Source organism: Hoplias malabaricus, chromosome 1, assembly GCF_029633855.1.
Source record: "Hoplias malabaricus isolate fHopMal1 chromosome 1, fHopMal1.hap1, whole genome shotgun sequence".
Lineage (NCBI taxonomy): Eukaryota > Metazoa > Chordata > Actinopteri > Characiformes > Erythrinidae > Hoplias > Hoplias malabaricus.
In genome coordinates this window covers 31148704-31164232 of record NC_089800.1, presented here as the reverse complement: position 1 = coordinate 31164232, position 15529 = coordinate 31148704, and the positions used below count along the sequence as shown (strand labels likewise).

At 40.5% G+C, this 15529-nt stretch overlaps 1 protein-coding gene across 3 annotated transcripts in view; it reads left to right on the top strand.

Moving 5' to 3' along the window:
- The first annotated feature begins 67 nt into the window (after nt 1–67).
- hfm1 (helicase for meiosis 1) overlaps nt 68–15529 on the top strand; it is a 41165-nt gene continuing 25703 nt past the window's right edge. For all 3 annotated transcript variants that reach the window (XR_010803949.1, XM_066677829.1, XM_066677822.1), the window contains exons 1-12: nt 68–140; nt 1244–1351; nt 2192–2304; nt 4827–5073; nt 5552–5802; nt 6423–6464; nt 6540–6610; nt 8935–9067; nt 12645–12796; nt 13181–13258; nt 13399–13551; nt 15234–15434. Coding sequence is in view for 2 of the 3 variants with exons in the window: in XM_066677829.1 (XP_066533926.1) it covers nt 1272–1351; nt 2192–2304; nt 4827–5073; nt 5552–5802; nt 6423–6464; nt 6540–6610; nt 8935–9067; nt 12645–12796; nt 13181–13258; nt 13399–13551; nt 15234–15434 (1521 nt within the window). In the remaining variant the exon portion in view is untranslated. The remainder of the gene's footprint in view (nt 141–1243; nt 1352–2191; nt 2305–4826; nt 5074–5551; nt 5803–6422; nt 6465–6539; nt 6611–8934; nt 9068–12644; nt 12797–13180; nt 13259–13398; nt 13552–15233; nt 15435–15529) is intronic.

Genomic DNA, 15529 nt, shown 5'->3' with positions numbered 1-15529 from the left:
ATTTACAGATGTTAGGATTTTTTGTAAGCTAATAGGAATAGGTGATCTGTTACTTCAAAGTCTGATGAATTTTTTTTTTCTTTTGGACCATATGAGATGACCTTCAGGTCCAGGGAATTCTGCAGAGTTTCACTATACAGGTGGTGTATAGCGTTCTATTATGTAAGAGATTTTCAAAGTCCTCCAGGTCCCATGTTGCTAGATGTATCACAGTAGGTGGACATTTTCTCCTGCAGTACTGTTTGAGGGCTGAACTGTCTGAGGGCAGTGGTGCCTGGCTTTGCCCAACAGACTGCATTTTTCTAGAATTTCTCAAAGGATCATTTATGATAGATGCTGAAAGATCAAAATCTTTACAATATTGCCCTGAAAAATGATCTATACTCTGACAATTCGCTCATAACATTTGGCATAAAGTGATGACAGCCCTTCTTTGATGCAGAGACTGAGATTTTGGTGGATGCTCCTTTTATAACCTTCATATTCGCCTGTTTATTGTGAACTGATACAAAATGGTGAAAATTGAATATTTTATAAATCTTTAACTCTTATTTTGCCCTGTGCCAACTTTTAAGCATAACATTTTAAAATGTTTTACATTGATCAAATACATTTGGGTTAGTCAGTGACAACATTAAAAATGTCAGTTAAATAAGAAATAACATCACATTTTTAAATTATATTTTAACATGATTATTTTTTACTTACGATGTCCCAGCTTTTCTTGAAATGTTGTTAAGTGAACACAACCTCTACAGATAACACATTTCTGCACTTGTTTAACTGTAGCATGTAATTACTGTTTATTTACAAGTTTAAAACTGGAAACAATATTAAACATCAAATCAAATTTATTTATATAGCGCTTTTCACAACTGATGTTTTCACAAAGCGGCTTCACAGAATTCCAGTAAGACAAGATTTGACATGAAATGTAAAAACAAATTGTAAAACCCTCAAGTGAGCAAGCCAGGGGCGACAGTGGCAAGGAAAAACTCCCCCAGCTGAGGAAGAAACCTTGGGAGGAACCAAGGCTCACAAGGGGTGACCCATCCTCCTCTGGTCAATCTACTGGTGATAATAGTTAGTAGTCCGTGAGAACTTCAGTGTAGGGGCAGCTTCAAGGCACTTGGTGGTTGCAGGAGCGTGGGCAGCTAATCTGAAGCGTGGAGGAGGATCTCGACAGTCATCCAACATGGTCTCTTTAAATCAGATTGGATCCCTTCTTTTGTTTTTCTTACAGATCCTGTCTCTAGGTTGTGTTCAGTTAAATGCAGAGGATGTCAGAGCCTGAAGAATTCAGCTTATCCTTGGACAGCCTGTTTTTTGACAGACCAGTGGTACATAAAGTGTAAGTTGAGTGGTGAAATGAATAACATTGATGATCTGGTTACAGTGGCCTCTGTTGAGCCGGGGATTAGGTACACCTGTCACAATAATCATTATGTGGTGGTAGATAAATATATTATCCTAGAAATAATTACAATAAACATTGTTCATGTCATTTTAGTACCATTTCATGCCACTTGTTTAAAAATAGCCTAATAGCATAGTACTGCAGTTACACCACTTTAAAGAGCTGTGCATTTGATCAAAAACTTAGTTTCTAAGAATATACTGACATTGGAACTTGAATATAAGTACATGTTTAAATATAGTAAATAAATAGAAATAAAACCACTGTTTTTAAACAAATCCACATAACAGATACAGAACCGAGAGACCAGAGAAAACCAGAGAACAAAACAAAGCAAGGGGCTGAAATACTTGTGTCCTTAATTCTTATGTAAACAAACACTAGTAAACACAAGGGGCAATACTGAGGTCAACAGAAATTATTGAGCTAATGTCTGTATATTGCACAATAAATCAATTATGAAATTATTGTTACAGGCTTAATATGAGACAGCACATTAACAATCAGATCTTAAAGTATATATAGCAGGGATGGGCAATCGTATCTTCAAAGGGCCGGTATGGCAGCTGGATTTTAATCTATTCAGGCCAGAGCACACCTGATTTCACTCCTTTGATTAGTTGGTCTCAGTAAAAAAAACTGATCATGTGACCTCCTGGTTATTTAGAACAAAAACCAGCAGCCACACCAGCTCTTTGCTGATAAGACTGACCAAATCTGATATATAGTATAGTCATATTACATTATAACCATCTACCTACCTAATCTTCATAGGAACCCATTATATCAGGAGCAAAATGCCTGGAAGCTGGGCGCAGCACCATCAGTTTCAGAAATCCCAACGACTCAAGAGATTCAGAAAGAGACAGACACTCTTTCTTCAGCAAGTGAGTGAAAATGATCCACGTAGTAACATCTAAGTTCAAAATTATGTACAAACTCACTTAAGAATTTAAAATCACGTAACGTGTTGATAGCGAAATACAATATATTGAACTGAGGTGCATATATGCGGAAAATACATTTCTATCACTCCACAGCCAAATGCCAATGTCTTTATACTTTTCTAGACTGTCTTTATCCCAGCGACCTGAGGCTCATGTCCAGCTGCTTCAGAGTGTACTATTTGCAAGTGTTGTATGGGGATTATACAAATATAGCTAACAAACATCTATGTACACAGTGAGAGCCGGTTAATGTAAATGAGTTCAGTATATAAGGAATGTCCTCAGACTTTTGGCAATGTGGTGTGGCCAATTTTTTTACACTCTTATTCTTTTACACTTTTCTGTATATAGACATTTGACGCATTTAATACAATAGAATCAATACAATAGTTATGATCTAAAAAACAAGGCTGTACATAAAAATAGGCCAATGCCAGCCCAACCGCCAGCCCAACTAAGACGGGAAAATGTTACATTTCATTTCTTTTAATTTTAGGTAATTTTATATCCACATACCAAGAACCAGTTTCCGCTGACAAGTTCCACGACGCCAGGGGCCCCTTAGCCCCCGTTCTGTGCCCGATGGGCATTGCACCGCACCCCTACTCTGGATCTTGCGGGTGGTGAGCCCACATGATCCTGCCATGTTGCCATTTCAGGCTGAGCCGGGTTACGTGGGCTGTCCGGCCACCAGGCGCTTGCCGTCAGACACTACCCCCAGGCCTGGCTCCAGGGGTAGGTCCCGGTAAACCTCTCCCGGGTAGGGTACACTGAATTTGAATGGGTTTACTCATAGGGATGCTTTTGGATCATGTTTGTCTGGATCTTCAGTCCAGACCTGTTCGCCATGCTCCCTTCAGGTAAGGGGTGCGAACCTGCCCCAAGTGAAGGAGTTCAAGTATCTCGGGTTCTTGTTCACAAGTGATGGGAAGAGGGATGGTGAGATTGACCGTAGGATAGGTGCAGCGTCTGCAGTAATGCGGTCACTGTACCGCACCGTTGTGGTGAAGAGAGAGCTGAGCCATAAAGCAAAGCTCTCAATTTACCGGTCAGTCTCTGGGTAATGACCGAAAGAACAAGATCGCAGATAAAAGCGGCCGAAATGAGCTTTCTCCGACGGGTCCGACGGGTCACCACTCTCCATGGTGGGTGAGGAGCTCGGAGTAGAGTTGCTGCTCTTCCACTGGAGGTATACCAGGCACGTCCAACTGGAAGGAGGCCCCAGGGTAGACCCAGGACACGCTGGAGGGATAATATCTCCCGGCTGGCCTGGGAACGCCTTGGGATCCCCCAGGAGGAATTGGTGGATGTTGCAAGGGACAGAGACGTCTGGGCTTCTTTGCTGGGCTGTTGCCACCGCGACCCTTAAATGGAGAAGCAGAAAAGAAGAAGATGTATGTATATAATTTTATATCACCCACTTTAGGTAGCAAATTTAGAAGATAGCGGTGGTACAAAAAAACTAATGAAGTTAAACCCAGCTGTAACAGTGAGGATGTAATTGCTTCAGAAGTGAGCTCAAATATATTCCCCAAACCAAAAACCCAAACTAATTTAAAAGAGGACACTCACGTTCTGCTTGTAGTAAGTAAGATAATCATTTACATTTCCTTAGTCTGGTTTATGCATCAGTGATTGCTAACACACAAGCTACATTGTCATGGCACAGGTGTGAAGAACTGAAATAGCCCCCTTCACGCATGCATTAATCTCAGCCCTTTTGTAGCTAGAGCGCCCCCTACTGCAAACACTGAACTCTGCAGGCCCTAGTTAAAAAAAAAAAAAATGTCTAAGAAGAAAAGAAAAAACAAAACAAGGAAGCACGAGAGATCACACACACCTGAGTACCATAATGATAGTAAACACTAAGATACAGAAACCATCACCCATATTTCTTCCCCATTGCAAGTAAATAATGCAATAATAACAACAAAATGTCACATAACTGTCACCCTTAGAGTGACAGAAATGCCTATATAATATATATAAATAAAAATAGTTTTCATATAATATGGAAAAACAATATAAGAAAGCAAAACCCAGGACACTGTTCAATCCAAAAAAACTGGAAAAAAATCCTTGCTCCTATATAAATACATAAGTTTCTTAATTTAATTTAAGTTCCTTAAAATCATGCAGCAGTTACATTCTGACCAATGACTTTGATTCTAACACCTAGAACCATTTTCAACCATTTCCACAAGAAATTACAGTTGTACAAATTTCTAAAACTTTGATCTTAGAATTAAACCTTAAGCATTGCAGCAGTTTTAGGTCTCGAGATTCACTTATGGTTTTTACTTTCTTTACTTTCCACTTAAGATAAATTTTAATCTACATTGCATTAAATGCACTCTTGAATCTTAATTTTTGAATGTTCTAATCAATACATTTTAATATTACTGATTACGAATGTGTCTTTATAATTCTAAGTCATTTAAACATCTCTCCTTTTCACAAAGCTTACTCTCAGAAGGTGAAGAAGTTTTTGCCGCCTTTCCAGAGACCTGTTTTCAGCACCTTGAAGAGAGTCCAGAGAAAAAACGATAAAGCAGATGAGCAGATGTTTGGTGTACAGGCTTCTGGAACCCCTTTAAACAGAAACCACTCTCTGAACATCAGTGATAAAGCCTGCCCTGGTTCTCAGATGAATTTTGATACTTTTGTGGAAAATAGGACTTTGCAACCCAGCTCTCATTTCAGAACACGGTACACGCAGTAATTAATGGGTTAAATTTGTGTGGTTTTAAATCTCATGACTACATTAAGTCACATACTTTACACTAAACACACTTCTGCACATTTTAATACATATTTACAGTTTTTTGCAGAATAAAACATTTGATGGGGGTAACATTTTTCATGGGAGATATTATTTAACATTTTTAAAGTATTATAACATTGAGTTATATCATTGTAACACTTAATCATATTTAAGTGTGGTAAATGTCAGTTAGAAAATATGTAGTAAATATGTTAAGGCAGTAAGTCTATAGAAGTTGTTTGTTGTATATGTGTGTAAGGAAAAGGAGGTGGTTATAATGTTATGGCTGATCAGTGTTTATGAAACATCTACATGCACAAAAGAACCTTTTATGAAGCTCGTGTTATTGTGTTCGCACAGATTTGACAGTGCAATAAATCATCAGCTGATAATGTGATTCTCTGTATTATTTCCAATTTCTAGGCTGTTCAAAGCTCCGATGAGAAAGAGCTTTAGTGTGTCGGGTCCAGAGAGATCCCCTACACATGACCTCAGTCTCAGTCATGTCACTATGGCAACTGAGCATCCTCCCCCAGTGCACACTGTAGCTACCTGTAGCCCCTTCATAGAGCCGGGTCATACAGAGGGACACCGTTCTCCACAACAAAGACTAGACATCAGTGCAAGAAAAGCAACAGTAATCCCCCTGACTGCACAGCCCATTGATATTCAAGGTAGTACAGAGCACTAATAATGGCTGTCACATTCTTCACTGTCCATACATAAGTATATGTAAATGTAAAAATATTTTATTCCAAGTCATTTTGGAGCATTTCTATTTACAGAAATGTTTTTCTTTGAACAACGACGATATAAGGTAGATTAGTCCATATGAGCCCTGAGGTCAGGAAAGAATCTGCAGAAGAGAAACATCTACAATCAGACACAAGCTCCTGATTTAGGAATGCCTCACAGACACCTTCCATAATGTCCAACTGAGCCAATCAGACATAGGCTCCCAATTTAGGAACGCCTCACTGACTCCCCGTGTAAGGTCCAACTGAGCCAATCAGACACAAGCTCCTGATTTAGGAACCGCCTGCTGATGACTCCTCACATAGCATCCAGTGGTTTCTGAAATATAGCCAACACAGATTAATAATCACATACCCTTTTTTGTTAATGGAGTACAAGGTGCATGCAGCAATGGGAACTAGCAGCGCCCCCTAGAGTTTAAACTTCTCCTGGGTGTTTTGCATGAATATCTTGATTCATATATAAAACAAAAAGGTAAACACTTAAAAGAAAATTATTAAAGAAATATAAATCAAAGTATTTTTCTTTGTGATTTAAGGATCATCTGGACCAGAAGGCCTTCGTTCTGTCTCTGAGATTCGTATCCTCACACAGCTGTAGGTTTAGAGTATTAATATTGCCTTGCTCCATGATTACCTTAATGATGTGTATGCAGCTGCTAAATTTAGGAGTGTCTTTGAAGAGTTCCCCTACTTCAACTATGTGCAGTCTAAAGCACTAGATGATGTAAGTACCATTCATAATGTTCAGTACGTAAAGACATTCATTCATTCTCTGTAACCGCTTATCCAGTTCAGGGTCGCGGTTACATAAAGACATTTTCACAATATATAATAATGATATTTAGCTTTTCTGGAGTTGGAGAACAATTTGCAGTGAACAGGAAGGAGAGTGAAAGGATTGTTAACCAGTGTGTACAAAAATGTATTAAATAACATGCAAAGGAAAAATCCAAATGGTAAAAATCAAATGACATCATAGCTGATTGATATTCAGTCAAATTAAGGAAAAGTAAGGAAACTTGCATTTGGTAGATTGTTTCCTGTAACAATGCTTTTTGGGAAAAAATAAATAAATAAATTGGAAAGCCTGTTAATTTCCCTATTAAATGTGTAATGTGGCAGCTCACCCAGGGGTGGATTAGAACAGGACAAGCCACCAACAGAGCACTAGAGAAATAGGCCTCAAGTGCAGAGACGCACAAACAACCTCTCTGGATGTTAAGAGTGCTAAGAAAAAATGAAACAGGAGAGGAAAACTGATCAGCTCAAAACTGAGCAAAAGAAAACAAAGGCAAGAGAGTTCCACAAAACAAAAGGGAGGGACAAGACGAGACAAAAGAAATTAAAGATAGAACACAACTTATTTTATTTCTAATTCTTTATTTATACCAAAAATGGTAAAGAAAAGAAAATATTGAATCCCAAGGGAAACCAGAGAAACTCAGAGAGAACGCTCTGGTGGAGAAACAGAAGATAGAGACCCAGGAGAAAACTCAAGAGCCTTTACCAAATTACCAGCCAGGCTTGCACAGCACTCTGAAAAGAGAAACCCAAAACTGAGCACTGAGGTGTGTGTTGGCATCCCTTAAATAGGAGTATCCCAGGTGGAACTAATTGCCTCAAATTAAGAGTGTCTTTGTCTCCCTCTAGTGACTGGGGGGGGGTTAGCAGGCAGCCTCGCCCCAGCCCCAGGCTGACCTCTTACAAAATGGTCCCACATTTGTAAGGAATATGGGTTTGTGGGATGAGCCGTAGAGCTGAGTATGTGGGTTGTAGCCAAATCTTTTCTGCCATTGCCAAACAGCTTATTATGTTGCTATTGACACATGTTTTGACACTTGTGAGCATGGGCCCTGCTATAGTGGTCAGTAGGTATCTGCTCCAAGAGTCGGCATGCCACGTTTGACTGATCTGGATAGGGCTGCCAGGAGGCCTGCTATGACTGCCCTTCACCATCAGGCCTGTTTGCGCTGGTGTCGGCAATACATGCACTTGAACCTGAACATGTGAATTATGTTCAGCAATGAGTCTAGATTCAGCCTATGGCAGTTGGATCATAGGGTGGAGAAGACGTGGAGAATGCTATGCTAATTGCTGCACCAATAGAGTAACATCTTTTGGTGGAGGCAGGCACTGGAAAAACAAGGCTTGTCATTATTGGAGGTAGTCTCAATGCAGAGAGATATCAAGATGAAATTCAGCAACCAGTGGCAATCTCCACAGTCTGGTACCTCCAAGATGACAACTCTCTCCCCCACAGAGCGGGGTTTATCAGAGACTACCTCCAGAATTTGGGAGTGGGGAGGATGGAATGGCCTGCCAGTGTCCTGACCTCAACCCCATCGAACACTTGTGGGATCAGCTTGGGCGTGCTCTTTCGTGCCAGAGTGACCAACAACCACGTTGGCTGACTTGTGTCAAATGCGGGTTGAAGAATGGGATGCCATCCCACAGCAGTGTGTGACCAGGCTGGTGACCAGCATGAGGTGGTGGTGCCAGGCTGCTGTGTATGGTTCTTCCACATGCTGATGAGGCTCCTGTTTGTTAAATGAAAAAAAAAAATTTAAATTGCCAATATGTCTCAGTATATACTTCAATCATGCAGTCCACCAAACGAGTCAATGGCAGAATAAGCTGTTTAGCTTTGGCAGAGAGGATTTGGCCAATTTTTCATGGACGCAACCCACATACTCAGCTCTCCTGCTCATCCCATAAATGCATGTTCTTACAAATGTGGCACCATTTAAAAGCGAAATTAGAGATTAGAGATTAACAGGCTTTCCAACAGTATAAGATTTATTGCCAAGAAGCATTTTTACAACAAAGAAATAATCTACTAAAAACAAAATTATTTACTTTTTGTGATAAGTTTAGATATTTGTATGATGGGTACAGATTTCAGCTGTCTGAAAGTTTGGAAATGCCTAAAACTATTATAATAAAGATAGAAAGCTGTCATACTACCCACACCTAAATACTTTCACACTTCATTACAATGTATAACACTTTTTAAATTAGCTGATTTTCTGAATTACTGCTGTGTTTCAGGTCCTTTACACCAGCAAGAACTTTGTAGCATGTGCCCCCACAGGCTCAGGGAAAACCGTGCTCTTTGAATTGGCCATTATTCGACTGCTCATGGAGAACAACGAACCTTGGAACAGTGTCAAAGCTGTTTATAGTAAGTTAAAATAATTTGGTAACAGTTTACAATAATGGGAAACTTTAATTGATAGGGCTAATTACATAATTAAATATAAATGCTTAATATGTTTTGTAATGCTTTTATGTAATTAATGCTACATAAAAGCATTACTAAACAATGAAGTAAAATCACAATTAATCATTAAGTAATAATAGAACAAGAATGAACATTTTAGTATTATATATAAAAGAAATGCTAGTTCTTTTTTATCATTACTTAGTGATCATTTGTTAAATTACCTGACCGTTAGGTAAGGCTTATTACAGACCTTAAGTATCATTAATATACCCTTATTGTAAAAAGTTAAATCTTTTATTGAATAGTTTAGTTTTTAGATTCATTATGTGCCCTATGTTACAAGGTGGCGCGGTAGGTAGTGTCTCTGTCACACAGCTCCAGTATGCTGGAGTTGTGAGTTCAAGCCCTACTCAGGGTGACTGTCTGTGAGGAGTTTGGTGTTTCTCCTCGTATCTGCGTGGGTTTCCTCCAAGTGCTCCAGTTTCTTCCCACAATTCAAAAACACACATTGGTAGGTGGATTGGCAACTCTTGAGAATTGTCAACAGGTGTAAGTGTGTGTACCTAGCCACTGGAATACATTGCGTTATAGCACCAGTCCGGTTAAATAGGGAGGGTAGTGTCAGGAAGAGTATACGGCTTAAAACTGTTCCAAATTGATGATGTGAATCGGATGATCCACTGTGGTGACCTCTGATCAGAACAGCCGAAGGAGGAAGCTTTATGTGTAATGTGGCAGCTCACCCAGGGGTGGATTGGAACAGGGCAAGCCACCAACAGAGCACTAGAGAAATAGGCCTCAAGTGCAGAAACACACAAACAACCCCTCTGGATGTTGAGTGCTTGGGAAAAAAATGAAACACGAGAGGAAAATTTAAGATATTAGGGGAAAACTGATCAGCTCAAAATTGAGCAAAACAAAACAAAGGCAAGAGAGTTTCCCAAAACAAAAGGGAAGGACAAGATGAGACAAAACAAATTAAAGATAGAACCAGTGGCGGATGCTGGTCTTTCAAGGAGGGGAAGCTTAATTTCGGCCTACATCATAAAATATATCGGTTTATTTATACGTAAATTCTACCCTCCGGTCCTTTTCAAGAAAATAATCTGTGACCCTGTCGTACCAACAAGGCGTTTTTTCGCCTTGACTAATGTCCTCTCAAAGGCCAGCAGAGCTAGGCTGCTTAAAACGGCCTTGGCCCATGTGAAGTGTGTCCGCCTGTGAGTGCTTTGTGACGGTGGTGGGGCTCAGCAGCACCCGCTGGACAGAAACTGCGATAGAAATCAGTCTCCAAACACAAGCAGCTACGAAAAACCCACCAGAAATAGAAGCTCGATTTGTCGCTAGTCGTTTTTAACAAAGAAAATGCCGCTAAGAGGTTTCGGAAAATCTCCGGTTCAACTCAGAACAGAATGAAAATGTAATGCTCCCACGGATCTTTACACCAAAGGATCGCTGATTCGCTCATTTCGCTGTCAATCAAAAAGGGATTCAGCCTCAGACAGATCATCCAATCATCATGCAGAAGCTGAGCGTCCGGACCAGCCGAGGCCAGCCCACTGCCCCATAGACCCCCAGAGACGCTGAGCGTCCGATGGGCGGGACAAAGCCCAGCATTTATCCAATGACTCGTCTCGTTTCGCTGCACGTCTCTGCTTCGCTATTGAACTCTGTGGTCGCTCAGCGTCCGCACTGTTTAAATCACTGTGAAGTGCGGGAGTGATTGAGAGGAAAACCGCGTCTTTACCAGTGATAAGAAGCTGATTCTGAACAAAAGTTGAGCGCGTTGTAGTGCATATTTATTCAATGACATGTACACACAACAGTATATATTTGATCACTTGTTTTTTGACATTTTAGGGGAAGCCGAGCTTCCCTTGCAGTCTTAGAGCAATCGCCTCTGGATAGAACACAACTTATTTTATATCTAATTATTTATTTATACCAAAAATGGTAAAGAAAAGAAAATATTTAATCCCAAGGGAAACCAGAGAAACTCAGAGAGAACGCTCTGGTGGAGAAACAGAAGATAGAGACCCAGGAGAAAACTCAAGAGCCTTTACCAAATTACCAGCCAGGCTTGCACAGCACTCTGAAAAGAGAAACCCAAGAGTGAGCACTGAGGTGTGTGTTGGCTTCCAGGAGTAGGAGTAATAGGAGTAGCCCAGGTGGAACTAATTGCTTCAAATTAAGAGTGTCTCTGTCTCCCTCTAGTGACTGGAGGTGGCTTAGCAGGCAGCCTCGCCCCAGCCCCAGGCAGACCTCTTACATTATGTTACAGAAGATCTTTTTTACACTAATTTACAAATGAACTTAAATGCATGATTAGGGAATTTGCCTTTTAAAAAGTTGATTTATGATGCATTTTAATAGAAGGAACTTATTTTGATACTAAATGTGTACAAAATTTAAATTTTGGCCTGAAAAAGGTATCGAAGCATTCGAGCCCTCACATCCAGACTCCGTAACAGCTTCTTCCCACATGCTATCAGACTCCTAAACACCTAGAGACTGAGACTGGACTGAAGAAGCACACACACACACACACACACACACACACACACACACACACTTCTTCACGCAAACACTGGTCTGTTGGACTGTAAATGAGTGTACTGTTTACACATATCCGGTTTACATCATGTTTACATCCAGTTACCGTTTACAGCACAAATACACTTTAAATTGCAGTGTCTCTCTCCCTCACCCCCTCCGTACTTATGGTTTTTGCCTTGTCTTGTATTACATTGTATTGTATTGTACTGTAGGGACATTGTTTTGTATTTTTCTTAGCCATATCTTTTGCACTTTAACGTGTATGCACTGTTTTATGTTGCACTAGATTGTACTAGTTGCACTTTAATGTTGTGTATTGTTTTGTGTTCTATGTCCTTTGCACTTTATTGTGTGTGCACTGTTTTATGTTTGCACTAGCTTTGCACTTTATACACTTTAATGTTGCGTATTGTCTTATGTAGCACCTTGGTCCTGGAGGAACGCTATTTCGTTTCACTGTGAACTGTAAACACCGTATACTGCTGAAATGACAATAAACTTCTTGAACTTCTGGAGGGGGAGTGGACGGAGCCAGTCATGCCTCAGTGAGCCTAAGACCTCAGGCTTAGCTCCTCCTCTCGTATAACATTTTTGTTTCCTCAACAGGGATTTGGGGCCTAGTCTGCAGCATGGCTGCCCCACACTGCACAAATATAGTGCAAAATTGTTGTTAGTATGCCACTTACTTGGACCTGCCAGAAAGGCATCCACCAACCTCTTATTTAATTAAAAACATGCATATTTTGGACTACATATGTTATTAAATCCCCTCAAAGTCCTCAAGAAAGGATGACGACTTCTGACATAGACTCAACATAAAATCCTATATATTTCATTTATACACTGTGAATTTTACATGTATTTTTGCATTTTAATAAAGATAATTTAATCTTAATTTGTATTGTACAGAGAGTGAAACTGTCTTCTCTTACATCACTGTTTAAACCAAACATCTGTGATGCTTCTTCTTTCTCCTCAGTGGCACCAATTAAAGCCCTTTGCACTCAGAGATATGACAACTGGAAGCTGAAGTTTGGACCTCTTGGACTGAATTGCAAAGAACTGACTGGAGACACTGAGATTGACGACTTCTTTGAAATCCAGGATTCTCATCTTATCTTGACCACACCTGTAAGTTATACCCAGGGCTCCTGTGTTTTTGATGGAACATCAAATTCCAAATTTTACTAAACTTTATATCAAATTCACAATTTTAAATTACGAACTGCTGCGGTTGTTTTTAAAGTCTACAAGTTATAAAGAGTGATATTAGCACAGAGCTCTAGATGAGTGTGACCAATCAGAAGCAAGCAAGCACTTATGATTTGTGACTTCACAACTTAGATAAAAGGCCATCTGTCATATTGTGTTCAGTGCTTTGAATCACAAACATTTGATAGGGAATACATTTAAAACATAGTCACATTATTAATATATGTCCCAAAATCATTCAGCACCAGACTGAACTTAAATAGACTTTAACTGTTTTGTTAACGATAATGCTTCCTTTCAAAGGAAAAATGGGACAGTATGACAAGAAAATGGAGGGACAACTGTCTGTTGCACTCTGTCAAGCTGTTCCTCATTGATGAGGTGTGTATGATGATGGTGATGATGATGATGATGATGATGATTATTATTATTATTAGGTCTTCCTGAAAGGGCAGAGGCAGTGATTTAGAGTCAGTGTTAGATCTTTTTAGCCTTTTCATTCCTTTCTCACTTTGCTGTAGGTCCACGTGGTGAAAGACTCGAGCCGAGGGCCCACTCTTGAGGTTGTGGTGAGCAGAATGAAAGCCATACACTTCTGCCTGACTGAAAATCCAGATTCTAAAAGAAGCATGAGATTTGTTGCAGTCTCTGCCACCATCCCTAACATTTGTGATGTGAGGAAATTCAATTTTGTGCCACATAGACATCTACAGATCTACCCCTTAAACGTGTTGTCTGCGTATTAATTCATAGAGTGGATCACAAATACACTTGTTATGGCCAAAAATATGTAACAGCAAAACAAAAATCCTGTTAATTGAATAGATTTTATAGAGTGGGAATTGATTTTTGTAACGTTACTGCTGTGAATAACTACAATTTTATAAGTTCTGTAGTTATAACGTGAGGAACTGAAGCCTTCATCCTCACTTGGAGGTTAAAAAGTCAAGCTAAAGGCTGTTAGTATAGCCGTCAGGAGTTTGTAAAAGACAGGTACCTCACTTAAGGGCAAGGCCCTCCTGTTCCTCCAGGTTGGAGTTTCCCTTTTCCCAATTCTGGACACACTTTGAACAGGACAAACCATCCAAAATGTGCCTTACTATTACCTATCAATGACACTTTCCCATTAATATATTTTTTAAAGATGTTTTCTACACCAAATTTCACCATTCACGTGAGTAAACTATAGATCCTTTACATTAAAGGCATGCACTAACTGTGCACTGACTCTGCACTGCTCTCATGGTCTCTTTGACCCCTGCAGAGAGCAATGTAAACCCAGATTGTCTACTTGAACCCCTGCAGTTATCAAGTCATAAATTCCACAGGGCAGGTTTTTCCTTTTCAGACTTTGACAGACATGAGGGGGCATAGATAGTTTGCTACTCCACTCTACACATGCTTTGTGGATTCCCAAGAGATTCTGTGTTTCCCGAGAGATTCTGTGGGATGAGGTTCATGAGTATGGGGTGCCAGAGTTGCTCTGGTGAGCCATATGGTCCTTGTACTCTCAGAGTTGTTCAATGTGGTCATTGCATCTCGTCATGGATGTGCCTTGTCTCCACCCCTCTTCCTGATATTCATGGACATGGTGGCGAGCTGGAGGCTGGGAAAGGAAGGCTTCCGTCAAGGGGCTCAGGAGGTGGCATTTCTGATATTTGCGGACGATATTGTTCTTCTGGCTTCTTCACACGGAGGCCTCCAGTGTTCACTTGAGCAGTTTGCAACTGAGTGTGAAGCGGTCTGTATGTGGATCACCACCTCCAAGTCTGATGTCATGGTTATCTCCCGGAAACATATGGCATGCTCTCTTCAGGTAGGGGATGAGAACCTACCCCAAGTGAAGGAGTTCCAATATCTTGGTTTTTGTTCATGAGTGATGGGAAAAGTGATCGTGGGGTTGACTGTAGGTTAGGTGCAGTGTCTGCAGTAATGCGGTCACTGTACCGGACCATCATGGTGAAGAGAGCTGAGCCAAAAAGCAAAGCTATCAATTTACCAGTCAGTCTACCTCCCCACTCTCATTTATGGACATGAGCTCTGGGTAATGACGAGATGAGTTTTCTGCGACGGGTTGCTGGGTGTACTCTCCTTGATCATAGGGCATAGTTTGGAGTAGATTCGCTGCCCCTTGGTGTTGAGAGGATTCAGTTGAGGTGGTTCAGGCATCTGATAAAGTTGCCTCTTGATGCCTCCTACTGGAGGTACATCAGGCACATCCAACTGGAAGGGGGCCCTGGGATAGGCCCAGGACATGCTGGTGGGATTATATCACAAATTCACACAGTCACCCTAGTCACCCAGGACTCTGGGATTATTTGTGGGATTTTCTGAAGTCATTTCTGTCATTTTACAGATAGCTGATTGGCTGTCAGATGATCAGGGCCCCGCCACTTGTCTGGAGATGGATGAGAGTCACAGGCCTGTGAAACTGAGGAAAGTAGTGCTGGGATTTCCTTTTGGAAGCAACCAGAATGAATTCAGATTTGACCTCTCACTCAACTACAAAATGGCCAGCATCATTCAGACCTACTCTGACCAAAAGCCTACACTGGTGGTGAGTATGACTGCACAATATGTCCTCTGTTGATGGGCCATTGTAGACAAAATGAAGAATTAAATCATCTGGTATAAAGACAGATGGTAAATAAT